Below are 18,923 nucleotides of genomic sequence, written 5' to 3'. Positions count from 1 at the left end.
CGTGAGTACGACAGTGACAGGCCTTTTCTAGAAGAGGAAGGATATAACGTTAGTGACAGTCCCTTTTTTCGATGCTAGTGCCAACTGGGATGACGGCTGTTTCTTTCCTTTTTTGTAAAAATATTACTTTTTTGTAAAAATTAGAGAGAAATGATTCGTACGATTTCTAAATAGACAATTATTATATAAATTTTTATAAAAAAATAGATCGCATTTTAAAAAGTATAAAAAAATTATTATTTATTAATAAAAATTATTATTTTATAAAATACTGGTAAGAAACTTATTTATTTAAAACTTGTATCTAGCATTATTTTTTTATTAATATCTTTTTATATTAAATAAAATAAAATAATTTTAGATAAAATTAGAAGTTGAATAAAATATTATTTTTTAATATTATTATTATTTTAAAATTTGAAAAAATTGTATTAAAATTTTAAAAAATTAAATTATTTATTATATTTTATGTAAAAATTTTAAAAAATTATCTATATTTCATTACCTTCTTCTCTCAGCTTGTGATCACACCTAACCACTATAAGTTCGAACTAATCTCACCTTAACAGAACACCAAATATAATACAAATAACTCCAAAGCAGAAATCGATATTTTAAAAAGAAAAGTGAGAGGAATGGAAAAAAATTTCCAAGTCATATATCTCATTTCCTCCATGTCTCAAAACCGTAAAAGAAAATGAACACCACCAAGAAACACAAATGAAGGGGCCTACAAGATTTTCAAACAAATAAAAAGGGTAAATTACTGAGAGACTCCTAGCCACTTATTGAAGTTCTGATCAAACTCGGTCCAATCACTATCTGATAATATCATTGTCTGGTACCCGTACCATTCCTGCTAATTTGCCTTCAGGCTTAATTGCAGAAACCGCGTCCTGAAAGAGACAAAAGAGACATGAAGGTGAAACAAAAATCTAGTATATGACGGGGGCATTTACCATTCCTAGAATGGTGTTCATGGAATTTACAAAGCAGACCAAGAATATTGGTCTATCAAAAATGATTGACCAACAATTTGTTAACAATTTCTTGAGTTTTCGACAAAAGTACGTACCATACGAGATTATTAGCTCTGGCCGAGCTGCTCTATGATGGCATCAGAAGCACTTTTTAGGAACTCTGACCAATATCTGAAAAATAAACAAAAAAGATGAGCAGTATTAGAGACATTCTCTTCAACGAACCAATATTAACAAAATATATGAAATATTCGTTCAGTCATTGAAAATAAGATAAAGGGAGAAAGAATAGAAAGGGACCCTCTTGATGAATCAAAGCTAAGTCCAACAATATTTTTAGCTTCTTCAACTGCTCTGCTGAATCTCTCAAGCTCTTTCTCTGAAACACAAGGTCCATTGGATACGTTGTCTCCAACCCGAAGCTGGGACGGTTTGACATTATAAAAGATGGGTATAACTCTTTTCTTGTACGCCATTAGCAGAGCCAATTCATGGAGACAATAGTAGGACTCGCAATATCTTGGCGAGAACACTACGACACCGACTTTACAATCTCGAACGGCGGTATCAATCTTTTCGGACAATTTGTCACCAGCTTTCAAGTTTCGGTAGTCGATGAAAGGCCTATGTCCCCGCATGAGAAGGTGGTCGTGGAGTAAACCAGCAATGTTTCTTCTGGTATCGGGACCCCGGTGGCTTATGAACAGGTCGTGTGGGGGTAATGGTGCTGGTACTGGTACTGTTTGGACATGGTTCGGCCTGTAGTAAGGACGAGCGAAGCACTTGGGGATGAAAGCTTGTAACCGCGCGCGACGTGTCTACTATAACCGCTACTTTCCCTGTGATTAGCATTACTCTTAATTACATCAATAGCCTAAGCAGCAGTTATATATGTAAGAGTAATATTACATTACTCTTAAACCCCACCCCTGGCGGCACTTTCTGTGCAGGTGGCGGCGTCGGGGTGGGGCTGGCGGCGTGTGGTGGCTCCTCCGAGATGTGGTGGTGGCGGGTTCAAGTTGTGGGAGTCCTCTGTTTTCGGAGAAATAGAACAGTGTTACATTTGGTGATTTGCCATGGCTGGGCGACTGTGGAGTAGGGCGGATTTGTGGAGGATCTTGACGTTGTACGGTGGAGGCGACTGCGACGTGGTGCCTGACACCGTTGGACGTGCGTGGAGAGTAACTGGTTCACGGAAACCGTGGGATGTGGGGGTATGTTTTTTTTTTTTTGGTGGCTTACGGTTTCACCTGGAGCTGGGCAGTGGCTAGTGGCTTCCGTCGTGCAGGGGGAAATCTCGGCACGGCGGTGGTTTCCGTTCGGCTACTGCTGCGTTGGACGTGAGACTGTGCCGTGGGTTGCCTCCTTTTCTCTCGTTCCGTCCGCAGGGACAGAAGCGTTAACGGCAACTTGTGGCTGGTGGTTTGTGGCGGCGCAGCAAGGACGAGGTGGACAGTGGCCGGCAGTAGTGGCGGTGTTTATATAGAGTTGATAAGAATGCTGTGGTCCTGCTGCCACTGCCCATCTTTATCTTTAAATTTATTTCATCTACTTTAACTTATGCATCTCAAATTTGAAAAATTATTATTCATTTTTCAAATATTATTTTACTATTTTTTTTTCTCTTATCCATTAAAATCAACTTTATACAATTTATATTAAGATAATTTTGATATATAAAATTTTTATTAAGTTGATAATATAAAGTGAATGTTAATAGTAAAATATATATAAAAACATAATTTTAGGAAATAAATAAATTTTTTTTTTATTATTATTTAGTTAAAAAATACATAAACCAATGTGAAAATTCTTTTTTATATACAAAATCATTCTTAAAAAAAAAAAAAATTTTACATATAAAAATACATAAATCACTACCAATACTCTTGACAGCCTAAATAAAAATCTGATATCAATCCATTCAATCACACCAGAATCCAGAACCAAAAGTACATCAGAACCAGAACCAGAACCCAAAACCAAAAGAAACCAAAAGTACACCAGAACCAGAACCCAAAACCCAAAGTCATACTTTGAAATTCCAAAGCGCATTGGTCCTGAAAAATTGAAGGCAAACCTAACCTCAAAAATCGCATTTACATTGGCTTAGTTAAATAAAAAAGTTAACTAAAATTTATATAATTGATGTAAAAAATATTTGATATTAGATTGGCCAAATCTAAAATAAGATGAACTTCTGCTATAGTGGTTGGTCAAAAATAAAGAATCATAATTGATTCACTAAATATTAAAATACTAATTTCTTACTCTAAGTAAATATTAAAATATTAATTTCTCACTCCAAGTAAAAATACTATTTAGTTTGTAATTAAGAAATTTAGATAGAATTTTAGATGAATTTAATCAAATATTTTTTGTTATTAGCATTAAATGATTTTTGAAAATATGATTTTTTAATATTAATTTAATTAGAATATAATTATCATTAATATTAAATTGATAGAATTATAAAATGTGATACAAATAAATTAAATAAAAAATTATTAATTTAATAATATTTTATTAGTATATAGATAGTGAATGACTAATTCAATGTGAGAATTGAATTTAAATAGAATAGACAAATGTAAAAAAGTGTGATATTAGCTAAATTTTAAAGATGCATTTGGCCAAGCCAATGAGGATACTCTTAGGCTGCGTTATCCATCCATGGTTGTGACTCTGGCTGCAAACCTAACCTGCAAAAATCCATTCTCCCTTTTAGGCTGCGTTATCCATCCATGGTCGTGACTTTGGCTGCAAACCTAACTTGCAAAAATCCATTCTCTTTTTTAGGCTGCGTTTTGATGTTGAACTGAGTTGAATTGAGATGATAAAATATTGTTAGAATATTATTTTTTAATATTATTATTATTTTAAAATTTAAAAAAGTTGAATTGTTTATTATATTTTTTATTAAAATTTGAAAAAATTATAATGATAAATTGAGATGAGTTAAGATGGAGCCATGAACCAAAAGAAGCCTAATTTGGTCCAACTGGAACTTCTTTATGTCTATTATTCTCCAGCTTTTCGGTGCAACTCAGAAAATCTTTTAGCCGTGGCTTAAGCTGACAAATGTTTCAAGGTTTGCTCCCTCTAAAATTAACTTAATTCTTCTTCTTAATTTGTTGGCCGCCTCATTACCTTATAAAATTCCTATTCCATACTAAAGCTGCATCATCAATCTTCTATGTATTCTATATTCTACTCTCTCTCTCTCTACCCGTGTAATTCATTTCCCAACATTTTCTCAAGAAGCAAACAGAGGCTTGCTTATTCAGCCAAAATGGCGTAGACTACTGAAGAAAAAAACACGTCAATATTGATGCGTCGCTACCTTTTTAAATTCCTCAAACACCCAAATTGTGTTTGAACGACTTTGACACGTTGAATCCGACAGATTGCAGATCTCGTGTGCCAAATTATGTTGGAAGGGCGGTGGAAGAAGAAGAACGAAGACTATTCCTTTTTCTTTTAGTTGTTTTTCATTTTAAAAACAAAAAAACAAAAAACAAATAGAGATGTCGTGAGACATCTTGGGTGCACCAAGTTGCTTTTTCTCCTTTCATAACAAAATAAAGTTAAATCTTATATCCAGTCCGACCTACATTTATTAAAAAGCAGATTCCCAATAAATTGATGACCATTAAAAAGAAGCCTCCCAATAAATTGATGATGACCCGTATACTTTCCATGGCTGGTAATTAATATTGATGCGTCGCTACCTTTTTAAATTCCTCATTTTTCCTTTTTGACCTATCTATACATATGACATGCGCTCATTAATCCTCAAATTTGTCGCTGATGCTCATGTTGAACTTTTAGTTACATGCATCACTTCTTGGTTCCACTTTTCCTACACATGATTTTGCTTCTTTGTTAGAGATTCCTTGATTTTACAATAAAAAAGTCGTCCATGTTTGTTGTTGCAGGACTATCACTTCTTGAATATCCAGGATTGAAAGCAATAGATCATCCAGCTTATGCTCTCCCCGTTGACGTTATAAATAGAATTTTCTTTGGCAGATAACTGATTCTTTTAGATTTCCTTCTACATTTGGTACTTTTTTGTTTCTCTAATAATCTATATGTGAACATTGTGTTGCTAATATGATATTTTCACTTCATCAGAAATATTTAATTTTTTTGGTTTGAATTTTACATTTAATTAATATCACTGCTCCCCATTTAAAATAAAATTGATAGATGCTGTTCCCACAAGTGTTGCTGCCCCCCATCTTCACGTTGCTCGCATTTCTCTCATCCCGGTAAGATCTAATGACTGTTCAAATCTTTTAACTAATGCTCCAGGCAGTTACAAAAGTTCATTGTTCCACTAATTTTTCTAGTCATAATCTTGCAAAGTGTGATCTTCGGATCGATATGTATCTGTCTGCCTCGATACCATCGACTTTTAGTGAAATGTCAAGCTTGACATGGGTGGATATATCATACAATAGATTGGAGGGTCCTCTACCTGACAACAAAGCTTTCAGCAAGGTACCAATGAGAGCTCTAGAACATAATAGAGGTCTGTGCGGCAACAACACAGCTCTGAAGGCTTGCCCCTCGTTGTCGAGCAAAAGACCTGATGGAAAGATAAGCCTCAGAGTTGTTATTTTATTTGGCACTCTGTTTCTTCTTTATATCATTGCAACAATCTACTGTGCTTGCTTCCAGAATATGAGAAAGCCAGATCATGAGCCAAGGGATGCAGAAAATGAAACTCTATTTGAAATTTGGAGTTATGATGGGAAAATGGCACATCAAAGCATTGTTGAAGCGACAGGAAAATTCAACCCAAGACATTGCATTGGAGAGGGAGGATTCACAAATGTTTATAAAGCAGAGGTGTCAACCGATCAAGTTTTTGCAGTGAAGAAACTTCACCAATCAGGGGATGGAGAAGTGGCCAACCGAGCCTTTACAAGTGAGATTATTACTGCTTTAGCAGAAGTGAGACGTAGGAATATTGCAAAGCTTTATGGTTTTTGTTCACATGCAAGATACTAATACCTTGTGTACGAGTACTTAGATGGAGGAAGCTTGGGAAAGAGTATAAGTAGTGAGGTGAAAGCAATGCAGTTCGATTGGATCAAAAGGGTTAACGTGGTAAGAGGTGTTGCCAAAGCTTTATCCTACCTGCACCATGACTGCTCGCTCACCTCCAATTATTCATCGAGATATATCAAGTAACAACATTCTGTTGGATCTGGAAAATGAGGCTCGCATCTCTGACTTCGGCACAGCAAGGATTTTGAAGCCTAACTCATCCAATTGGACATTATATGTAGGCACCTTTGAGTATTCGGCTCCAGTTAAGCTTTTCAATTACTTGTGATCATGGACTCACCCATAAATATTGCATAGGTGAATGGACAAGCCGTTGCTGCTCTTTTATCCCAAACCAAACGCTAGTGGAAATGAACCATGTACAGCTTTCTACATATTGAGAATTAAAATCTTATTTCATGATCAAAGTATATAACATATATAGATGTGCTAATATTTTCTTCGCAGAGCTTTCTTACACAATGGAATCGAGTGAGAAGTGTGATGTATACAGCTTTGGGATGGTAACCTTGGAAGTGATGATGGGAAGGCATCCGGGCAGTTTCATCTCCTTATTATCATCATCATCAACGACAACAACTACCGAGAATATAACACTGAAGGAAGTATTGGACCAGCGCCTCTCACATCCTAGAGGTCGAGTAACTGAGGAAGTGGTCACCATTGCTAAGCTAGCATTTGCATGCCTCAACGCCCGCCCACAATCCAGGCCAAGCATGCAACTGATCTCTCACAAGCTATTAACTCGTAGACCTAGAGCCCTTCTGTCGGAGCCCCTAGATGCCATTACATTAGGAAAACTATTTGATATCACAACTTTAACTCCCTGGAAGATATTACTATCTTTCACCTGCTATAATACATCTCATGCAAGTCATGATTTTGCTTCTCATGTTCTTTTATCAGATATGTATGTATAATAAACTGGTGTTTGCAGGGAAAATTAATTAGCTATGGCTATGCATCTAGAGAGAGCTAGATCAGATATAAAGAAGGTGAGGCAAATTAAAGCTTCTTATCTGCATTAATATTGTAATTAAGCCTTTATTACATCTCCCGCTATGGCTATATATGAATCGAAAATGAAAAATAGAACAAAAAACAAAAAAGGAGAAGCTTTATTACAAGCCACCCAGAATCTTAAAAGATATACTATAACAACAACGGACTATGATATGTAGATGTTGGATCTTCTATTATCAACATTACTTGTCACCCACTCCGAGTGTGCTCTTCACGCTGTCTACAGCGTCCTGAGCCATGTGTTTCATCTGTTCTCCTTTCTGAAACCAAGCAAATATACAACGTTAAAATATGGCCTAGCTCCACAAATACTACATTTATTGTCTTCGATCTTCTTCTTCAACTTCTTCTTCTTCCTACTTTTTGAAATACTACGTCATATACACACCAATGTTTCTCTTATATGTATGTATAATACACACACACACATGATGCATGTGAATATATATGCATCATGTAGATACAAATGATCCAATGGGTGTGTGTCTTTTCTTCAAATGAATTATGGAAAAAAAAGCTTCTAGTTAGATATATTAATTATTTACTGGACACGTTCTTTTTTATATAATATTCTACACACACACACACACATATATATATATATATTGCATGAAAAATATTTGCTTTACAAAAAATCTCTTAGAATAAAAATCAGAAACTGACGTGACTCGTTGTAATGCGTTAGATTATTGTAAAACTAATTTTTTTAACATAACACATCTAGCTACATCAAGGTCTGAAATTATTTTCCTGATCTCTTTGTGAACATAATAGAGCTAAATTGTAGAGTTATAAACCAGCATATATATACATATATGCTTACACATGAATCCATGTGGATCTCTTAACTTACTTTTTATCTATATTTTATATATTATTATTTAATTTATATTATTATTATTACTACGTTTATCAAGAAGAGGATGTTTTGGCCTCTGAGATATCAAGAAGAGTGTAAATTATAAAATAACCTCAATTTAAAATAGAGTTGTAGATTTAGGTTTTTTTTTTTTTTTGGTAAAGTAATAGTTGATTTCCTTATATTTGTTGCTCCAATTGATGATGGAAGGCTTCGTTATTAATTATGGGTTTGATTTGTGGGTCTTAGCGATTGTGTTTTAATTTGAGAAGATTATGTAAGAAAAAGTGTCGGTGTTTATATATATATATATATATATATTGATCATATGTGATGAATTTAATATGCGTGAATTTAATTTTCTTCTTCCTAGCTCCCAACGGTTAAAGTGTTCTTGTAACAGATTTTTTTTTTCTCAGTTGCTTGTAACCGCTGCCTGTTGCAATGCGGTAGCCACTAACTGAGACTCTGAAGCTCCTGGCAAAGGCGTCAAGCTGTGGCAGCACCACCCCCATGCTGCACCATGGTTAGGGGTGTCAATATATGACACGACCCATTAACCTAACACGAACACGACACGATAAAAGCGGGTTAGGGTTTACCCTTAACGAGTTCGGGTCAAAACGGGTTGACTCGTTAAGACACGATAGCTTAACGGGTTGATAACGGGTCAACCCGTTAAGAAAGTTAAAATTACAATTATACCCTTATACCTAAAAAATAAAATTGTTGGGATTTTAATTTCGATATTTTTATTGTTTAGATTGTAATTTTGGACTTGTAGTTAGTTTTATATTTTTTATAGATATTGTAATTTTAACATTTATATAAAATTATGCTAAACTTAACTAGATTAAAGAGGTTAATTTTGGGTTTGTTTCAATCCATTTACATAAATAGGTCAAAATCGGTTGACACGACACGACCCGTTATGTTATTGGGTCGTGTTAGGATTTGAGATTTTAACACGATAAGTTTAACGGGTCGGATTATGGTTGACCTATATAGTATAATATACATGTCTTGACACGACACGAACACGACCTGTTAACACGATTTGACACCCCTAACCATGGTAGTGTTTCTGAGGTGCTGCTTCTTCACAGCGACACTGGGCAGCATGCTGTCTTCAGCTGTCGCAAGCAACGCTGGGGAAGACTACCCAGTTGGTGTGCGCAACGCCTTGTGAGGTGCAGCATCCATTTGGTGCCCCGAAGCTTGTCGCGTAGTACCGCACAACACCAAAAAATGGAGTTGCCGTGCTCTGTGCGCAACAGAGAATGCAGCACCACCATGGTGTGCATTGCTCTTTGCGCATCAGATGACAACACCTTCATCGAGGCGCTCGCAGCTCTGCATGTAGCAGAGGAGCCATGCCGCTCCTAGGTGCTTCTTGCACCTCCAAGTGCTCTGCACCTCGTGGAAAATTGTCGCGTGCTGCGGCCCTTCGTGTGTGCTGCGGTGGTGGCACCTTGTTGGTGCATGCCGTTTTATTTGCTGCACCACCACAGTGCGCATAGCTCTGCGTGCAGCAAAACACATTGGGACACGGTGCCGTAGCACCTCAGGTGGACGCTGCTGCCCTTTGGAGCGCACAGCACCAAGGTGCTCCCATTACCTATAGTTCAGTATACTGTGGTGAACACAGTGCATCCATGTAAAGCTGATGTCTTGTATGGCCTAACAGCGAGGTGCGCCACCACCTCTCAGGTGGCCAAGGTTACCGAGAGAAAAAAAAGAATCTCATCGTGCACGAGAAAAAAAAAATCCAGTGAATGAAATCACTACATACACGCCAAACATGAATCAGGAACAATAGTTAATTGCTTTGATACCAATGTTAAAAATATTAGATCAAAGTACACAGTAGAAGTGATATTACCTAGTCAGAAATATCTTGGATCTAGTGCAGTTGCTCCATAGATTCTCTGGCGTTGTCGTTGTTCATCCGTAATCCTCCCGACGATGGTGGAGTGTCCTACGTAGTAATACCAGAGCAACACCCACATACTCCACAATCTAGATGTCAGAACTAGGGATAACCATTTTGAAAGAGAAATCGTTTGTAATGCAAGTCTCTAATCCAAAATGGGGGTGAATGACTGCCCACTATGAGTGTCCATTTCTTACATTAGGAAATTAATGAGCATTGATTGTATGCAAGTTCTCTTCCATATACCTTCCCGATCGCTTTCTCCCTTCCTCTCCCCTCTCTCTCCTCAGCACTGCAATCACTTTGAAAACGTGAATAAATACGGGATTCACATGAAAAAAAAAATTAATTTTTTAATAGTGGACTATATTCTTTTTCAAAGTGACTGCATGGTGCTTGTACACTCCATGATTGTATGTAGCATTACTCTATATGAATTCTTCATTTAATCTTCTGAAAGTTTCATTTTTATTTATAATTTTCTTTATAAATAAGAAAAAAATATAATCAGTACAGATCAATTCACAACAAAAGATATAAAAAATAAAAAATAAAAAAATGTTAAAATGAAAACTTTTTGTGTAAATAATCAAGGATGGAAAAGACATACCAGTAGGAACAAATCCAGATCTGAATTTTTTTCGCACATGTAGAAAATATCAATCACTCTTGCTGAATTTCTACTAGAGAAAGCCATTAAAATTCACATCTACTTTCTATTCATTCTTTAATTTATTCAATGTTATTTTCCCGAATCTTTTGCAACTGCAAGGGTGTTGCGTTAAATGGACATGAGAGAGATATGGATGAAAATAGCAGTTTCTTTGAGGAGAGGGATCAGGGACGCGGAAAATTAATGAGGGGAGAGATTTCCTTATTTTGTTTGTGAAGTAATAGTTGATTTTCTTATTTTTGTTGCTCCAATTGAAGGCTTCGTTATTAATTATGGGTTTGATTTGTGGGTCTTAGTGACTGTGTTTTAATTTGAGAAGATTATGTAAGAAAAAGTGTCGGTGTTTATATATATATATTTATTTATTGATCATGATATGCGATGAATTTAATTTGCATGAATTTAATATGTCTTTTAATTGGGCGAGTTTTCACTATAATATTGCCATATATGTAAATAGATCAGATTCGACGACCATTGTCCTCGACCATTGTACTGTTTCTATGGACCTTGTGTTTCAGAGAAAGAGCTTGAGAGATTCAGCAGAACACTTGAAGAAGCTAAAAATATAGTTGGACTTAGCTTTGATTCATCAAGAGGGTCCCTTTCTATTCTTTCCCCCTTTATCTTGTTTTCAATGACTGAACAAATTATTTCATATATTTTGTTTAATATTGGTTCGTTGAAGAGAATGTCTCTAATACTTCTCTATCTTTTTTGTTTTTCTTTTTTTCGGTTTTCAGAAATGTGTTTACTTGATGTGTCACGCGTGTGCGCGTTTCTTTATGGTAGTTGCAATCTACTGGTTTGGATAGTGAGTTGATGACAATCTTGAAATGAGATTAAAAGTTAAAAATTGAATAAAATATTTATCATTTTTTTCATCATTCTCTCATTATTCCATGATGTAGCATTAGATGATTGGAAACTATTTATTATGTTTTACTTGTAAACATATCATTTAATATCATATCATGAGATGATGAAAAAATGATAAGAGAAAAATGATGATGAATAGATTTTTGCTTTTTAATATTATTTTTGTTTTGGAATTTGAAAAAATCGAATTGTTTATTATATTTTATTTAAAAGTACAGAAAAACTATAATGATTGGATGAGATGAATTGCAATGATTTTACTATCCAGATTAGGTTAAGAAAAACTTCTATTCTAATAAGAAAAATTTTTCTCATCAGCCACTATCCACTATTCTACACCCTATGAAAAACAATTATGGGTGTGAAGTGCGAGAATGAATAGTAACTGATATATATCATTCATCTTCTAATAATGTTATAGATATACTGCCTTCCTTCACATGTTCTTTTCATGCTTATCGCTTTAATTAGTTGCCTAGCGACATTTTTCTATCTCTAGCGCACTGTACTTTTACTCAACATATCAATTATCATACAGTTCTTCTACATACAACCAGAGGTGGAAATTGCCAGGTAATCATTTGACATGGCTTTATACCATGTCAACGATATATTTAAAAATAAAAAAAAACTTTGTTTTCTATCCCATTTTCCTCTCACTAGTCACTCCAGATTAACCCAACACCAGAGTCTGGACACTATCCTCTCTCTGTCTCTGCAATTTTCTTACTTTGCAAAAGCCATGTTTGAGTAATTCGTATCCTCTTCCTCTACACCTTCAATCTGGGTTTCCATTAACAACTGGTTCACATCCGCTATTCTCTTCTTTCTCCTCAATCTCATGATTATTACCATTGGCGTAACTTCAAGACTTGGCAACCAAAAGCACAGCGACCAACAAAAAAAAAAAAAGCGGCAAAAGCCCAAGAACAACCGCAACGTCCACAAATTGCTAGATCTTCATCTATGTTGCAGAGGCTTAAATCCATCAACTTCTACTCCTGCAAACAGATTCATAATCCCATAAACCATACGCACCATATTCTAATGACAGACATTGAAGAAGAAGAAAAATCTGCCATTATTTTCTCTCTCTGAAAGAAAATGAATAAAAAAAAAATCTCAGCACTCAAAAGAAAGAAACCAAAGGAATCGAGAAAGAGAGAGAGTGAAAATGGTTGAAGAGAGGGTCTTGTGCTTGGTTGCAAGTGAAGTATTGTGAGAGTGGGAGAGTGGGTGAACGCAAAGTCTCCTTTTTTTATCAAAAGGCGCGCCGATTGTGTGGCGTTTACACCGGACGGTTGTAAGAAGCATTTTTCATTATCATATCTATTGAGTTTGTTGCTTTTGGAGTCCCCACGCAGTTGGAAAGGCATAAAATCTTGTCATTTGATTTTTTTTCATGTGTTTTTTATTTTCGAATATTTTTAAATCCTTGAAAACACTTTTTTTTAAAGAAAAAGAATTACAAACTCATTTAAAAATATTTCCTTAAAATTAAGCTGGTGTCTGCATGATGCAATTAACCCAGACTTCTTGATGACTTTAACCTCAATTAATTCAAACTTGCATTATTCTCTCAGGAATAAACTCGTAGATCATATATTCAAATCATGTTCGGCCCAGAAGGCCGATACTTGACTACAGAGAAAACATAGCTACCAATCAAACTTGGGTTTCATTATTTTCCCTGTAGATTCTTTGCGTGATGCCAGCTTAATCCACATGACCAGTTATATACAATGCTTTTTATTATTACTAAATTAATTGAATTCTTCTATTTATCATTCATGTTATATTTATTATAGATTGTAATATTAAATATGTAAATTTATTGAATATGGATTATTATTTATTTTCATGAACTATTATCTCAAAGAGATGCATTGGTTCAATGGTAAGGGTGTGTTGTTTCAAAAGAAAGGGTATGTGTTCAAACCACCATAGCTACACTTTGTTTATTTAATTTTAACAAGGCATGGAATTAGCCCAAGGGGCGCATGGGCCAGGCCCAAAGAGGCACAATGCTTGGGCCGAAGAGACACTATGCTTGAGCCGAAAAGGCACAACGCATGGGCCGAACCGGCCCATTTGAAGACCCACTTGGATGGGTGCAATACTTCAAAATATATTCATAAGAAATGGTGAAAGGTGGGTTTTGAACCAATGACCTTCCTTGGAGGAGGGAGGTGTCCAACCACTTGAGCAAATTTACTCCTTTGGTTTTTAAGTGAAGACAACATGACCTTTAAATCAGTAATTGCCAATTGAAAAGTTACAAATTAATAGTTGTGATCTTTCACATGGTATCACTTCATTCTCTATAAATAGGGGATGAGACCCACGAATTTTATTCATTTCATTCTCCTATATTTCAGTCATTTACACAATTTTGTAGAGAAACTCTGAAGGAAAAACTTTAGAATTACTATTTGCAATTAGTGACTTTGTTGTATCCTGGAGGTGAATTGCTTGTAACCTGGTAGCAAACTCTTTTGAGTGGGAGCAATTATCACCTTAAAGATAGTGTTCTACATGCCTCAAAGTCGCATTTATTTTCATATTACCGTATCCGCACGATTTTCTTCAACAATTTTAAGGTGATAATCGCAATGGGATCAGAATCTGGTATGAGGACTTTCAAGATGATGAATCAAGACTTTGTCAAACTAGGTAGGTTTGATGGAAAGAATTTTAATCATTGGAAAGATAAGTTGATGTTCATTCTTACTACACTGAAGATTGCATATGTTTTGGATTCGAACTTGCCAGTACTTCCAAAACCCAAACCTGACGATAATGATCAAATCAAGGCGAAACACAAGAAGCACAAAGAAGATGAAGTGGCATGTAGACGACACATTCTAAATACATTTTTCGATCGTCTCTATAATTTATTTACATCAATCAAGTCACCAAAAGAGATTTGGGATGCCTTGGAATTGAAATATAGAACCGAAAAGCAAGGTACGGATAAATTCCTTATTATGAAATATTTTAAATTTACAATGAATGATAATACTTCTTTGATGGATCAAGTCCATGAAGTGCAAGTTTTGGTGAATAAATTTTGAGATCTTAATGTTGAAGTTTTTGAACCTTTGCAAGTTGAGGCTATTATTGCCAAACTTCCTCCAAATTAGAATAATTATAGAAAGAAACTTATACACACAACAAAAGATTTCACTATAGAGCAAATTCAAAAACATTTATGAATTGAAGATGAAACTCGAATTTGTGAGAATAAATTATTTTATCAAAATGGCTCTAAAGTGAACTTTGTTGATGAGAAAAATAAATTTCAAGATAATTTTAAAGGAAACAAGAGAAAATTTAATGACTTTTCCAACAATGGTGACAAGTACAAGAAAATAAAACTTGTTACAATTGCGGAAAAAATGAACATTTTAAGTGTGAATGTAGGTACAAGAAGAAATACAAGAAAGAAAATTGCAATCCCAATAGTGCAAATCTGATCGAAAATGAGATTTCGAAATTTGTGACCATGGTCTCTAAAGTGCACATTAGCATGATTATAGAATTAAATATGGCTACAACAACCGAGTCTTCTGATTGGTGGTATGATTCAGACGCTACCGTTCATATTTGCAATCAGATATCTCAATTCAAAAATTATGAAAATGCAGCAGATGGACATGTAGTACTAATGAGAAATCACAACTCTGCAAAAGTTGTGGGAAAAGGAATTGTGGAAATTTAGTTCACTTATGGGAAAAAACTTAATCTTGTTAATGTTCTTCATGTCCCAAAAATAAAGAAAAATCTTGTATTGGCAAATTTGCTTTGTAAGAAAGGTGTCAAGACCGTAATCGAGTTTGGTAATGTAATTCTTTCCGAAGGAGGAGTGTTTGTTGGAAAATGGTACTCTTGTGATGGAATATATAAATTACATGTTAATAAAATAAATTTTGATTCTGCTTATATTGTTGAGTCTTCTACTTTGTGGCATAATTGTTTAGCACATTTGAATTTTAAATCTTTAAAATTTATATTTAAACATAGTTTAATTCCATATAATCATGGACATGATGCTAAATGTAAAATTTGCATTTAAGCAAAAATGACAAAGAAACATTTTCCTAAAATAGTACTGAAATACACAATTATTAGAACTTGTGCATTCTGATATTTGTGAATTAAATGGTATTTTAACTAGAGGAGGCAATAGATATTTTATTACTTTTATTGATGATTTCTCAATATATACATATGTATATTTAATGAAAAGTAAGGATGAAGCCTTCAATATGTTTAAATCTTATAAGTTTGTTGTTGAAAATCAAAAGGAAAAGAAAATTAAGATTCTTTGCAGTGATAGAGACGATGATTTCCTACTGAGATTTCTTTGTACTGTGAGGAGAATGACATAATACATTAAACTAGTGCACTTTATACCCCACAACAAAATAGTTTAGCATAAAGAAAAAATAGGACATTAGTTGATATAGTAAATGCGATGATTTTGAATGCAAAATTGTCTTTTAATTTGTGGGAGGAAGCATTGCTCACAACATGTTATTTGCATAATAGAATACCTTCTATGAAATTCAAAATTTCACCATATGAATTGTGAAAATGTAGGAAACCAAATCTGGAATACCTAAGGGTATGAGGCTGTTTAGCCTTTTATAGAGTTCCAGACCAAAAAAGAACAAAATTAGGTCCAAGGGCAATCAAGAGTATTTTTGTAGGATATGCTGAGAATTCAAGAGCATATAGACTTTTGGATTTGGATTCTAAGATTATAGTAGAATCAAAGGTTGTAGAATTTATTAAAGATAAATTCTATAATGACTCTAAAGCAGTATCAAATCCTACTCAAATACTAGAATCTAACTTGAGTCGGAAAATAAATTATATAATTCCTGACACATTGACTGAACCGAGGAAAAGTCAAAGAGTTAGAAAGGAGAAAAACTTGAATCTAGATTTTGTGTCATCTCAGGCTATTGTTTTCCTTTTGGAAGGAAATAGAGATGATATTTTAAATAAGATACTCATTCTATTAAATATAGAAGAAGATCCAAAAACATTTAAAGAAGCTATGACTTCTAGAGATGTTTCATTTTGGAAAGAGGCAATAAATGATGAAATGGACTCAATATTGTCAAATAATACTTGGGTTTTAGTAGACTTGCCTCCTGGATCAAAACCTATTGGTTGGAAATGAGTATTTCGGAGAAAAATCAATACAGATGGGTTTATTCAAACTTTTGAGGTTAGATTAGTGGCTAAAGGTTTTAAACAAAAAGAGGGTATAGACTATTGATACGTATACCCCATTGACTAGATTTACATCCATTAGAGTGCTTATGGCACTAATGTCAATATATAACTTATATGTACACCAAATGAATGTTAAAACTGCTTTCCTAAATGATGAATTGGCTGAAGAGGTATACATGGAATAACTTGAGGGATTTGTTATGCATGGGCAAGAAAAGAAAGTTTAACAATTAATTAAGTTATTATATGGATTAAAGTAAGCACCAAAACAATGGTATGAGAAATTTGATTTGGTAATTTTATCTCATGGATTTAGGCATAAAAATGTTGATAAGTGTATTTATTCTAAATTCACATATTGTTATGGTATTATAATATGTCTTTATGTGGATGACTTGCTTATATTTGGAACAAATATGGAAGGAATATTTGAAACTAAGAAGTATTTATTTTCAAAGTTCAAAATGAAGGATCTTAATGAAGTTGACACTATTTTGGGTGTCAAAGTAAATAAACATAGTGGGGGTTATGCTTTATGTCAATCTCATTATGTTGAGAAAATGCTTCTTAAATGTCAACACTTGGAAATTAAAAAAGCAAATACCCCATATGACTCTTCATTTAAATTAACTAGGAATGCTGGTAGAACGGTTGCTCAGTTTGAATATGCCAGTACAATTGGAAGTTTAATGTATGCAATGCATTGCACTGAGCCAGATATTTCCTTTGCAATATGTAAAATTTCTAGACATACAGGTAATTCTAGTATGGAGCATTGAAAAACAATTGTTAGAGTCCTTGGATACCTTTAAAGAACTAGTTCGTTAAGATTGTATTATACCAATTTTCCTACTGACTAGAAGGATATTGTGATGCGAGTTGGATTACTAGTGCAAATGATAATAAGGCTATGTCTGGTTGGGTTTTCACCCTTGGTAGTTGAGCTGTTTCATGGGCTTCTAAGAAACAAATATGTATTTCACATTGTACAATGAAATCTGAATTTGTAGCCTTGGCGACAGCGGGCAAAGAGGCAGAGTGGATAAGAAATTTGATATTTGACTTAAAGTTGTCAAATAACAAGTTACAGTTATGTGGCTAGGATAGTACTAAAATTTAATTTAATGTGATAAACCCTTCCAGGATGGTCAGTACTGCCTGTTACGCTAAATGTAGGATGAGTATTATACTCTTAATGAAGTTCAATAGTTGTATAAGTATTTGAAGTAATAGAGACACAGAAAGGAACTTTACATATGTGAACATAAGAGGTGGAGATAACTTCTAGCAAAAGTTTAAGGTTTATTTTTGTAAATGTTCATGAATGCCAGGATGGAGCACGTGGGTTAATGCAAATAATTGGTGAGTTATCTCGCTAAAATTGGATAGAATCATGTGTGTGATATTTCCGTTCTTAGCGTAAAAAGTCTTGGTTTAAGCCTAGGCCACCATTGACTTTGTTAAGAATTTAAGATACTTACACTAATTGAAGGTTTAAGTCGAAAGATACATTCTTCTATGCATGAGAATATTAGTATTTGACTGAAAATTTAACATTGTAATCTAAATGGAGGATTGTTATATTTATTATAGATTGTAATATTAAATATGTGAATTTATTGAATGTGGGTTATTATTTATTTTCATAAATTATTATCACAAATAGATGTATTGGTTCAATGGTAAGGGTGTATTATTTCAAAGGAAATGGTATGGGTTCAAACCACCATAGCTACACTTGCCTTGTTTAATTTTAACAAGGCATGGAATTAGTCCAAGGGGCGCATGGGCCAGGCCCGAAGAGGCACAATGCTTGGGCCGAAGAGATACCATGCATGGGTCGAAGAGACACAATGCTTGGCGTGGGCCGAAGAGCCACTACCCAAAGTACTTAGATCCCATAAATTGACATTCAGTCAGACCTGACATCGTGGAGGGCCAGTCGGCACTTACGGTACTAGAATAGTAGAAAAAGTTGATACATATATAGTGAGGGTAATGCTATATATTAGTTACTATTCATAACTTCTATACCCGACATACAAAAGGCTAGTGTATATATATACATATACTACAGAAAATAAACAAAAAGCTAGCTAGTTTTATCCTCTAGAGAATTACAAAGAATATACATGTACACATGTGTGAATGTTACAGGTGTGTAGTGCATTATATCAATTCATCTGTCATTTAGTGCTGCTGTGAATAGGTTGTACTGCCACTGTGAGTGGCCAGCTGCAGTGCAGCTTC

General features: G+C 34.5%; 1 protein-coding gene across 1 annotated transcript; it reads right to left on the bottom strand.

Moving 5' to 3' along the window:
- Window positions 1-1,087: 1,087 nt before the first annotated feature.
- LOC109017930 (TIR domain-containing protein-like) lies at window positions 1,088-1,618 on the bottom strand. Its single transcript, XM_019000115.1, has 2 exons — window positions 1,281-1,618; window positions 1,088-1,151 (listed from the first exon to the last, which is right to left on the bottom strand). Exons 1-2 carry the CDS (start codon window positions 1,616-1,618, stop codon window positions 1,088-1,090), a joined length of 402 nt encoding a protein of 133 aa, XP_018855660.1.
- Between the last annotated feature and the right edge of the window lie 17,305 nt (window positions 1,619-18,923).

Source organism: Juglans regia, chromosome 12 (genome assembly GCF_001411555.2).
Source record: "Juglans regia cultivar Chandler chromosome 12, Walnut 2.0, whole genome shotgun sequence".
Lineage (NCBI taxonomy): Eukaryota > Viridiplantae > Streptophyta > Magnoliopsida > Fagales > Juglandaceae > Juglans > Juglans regia.
The sequence above is the reverse complement of the archived record's forward strand: the minus strand, read 5'-3'. Positions and strand labels throughout refer to the sequence as shown.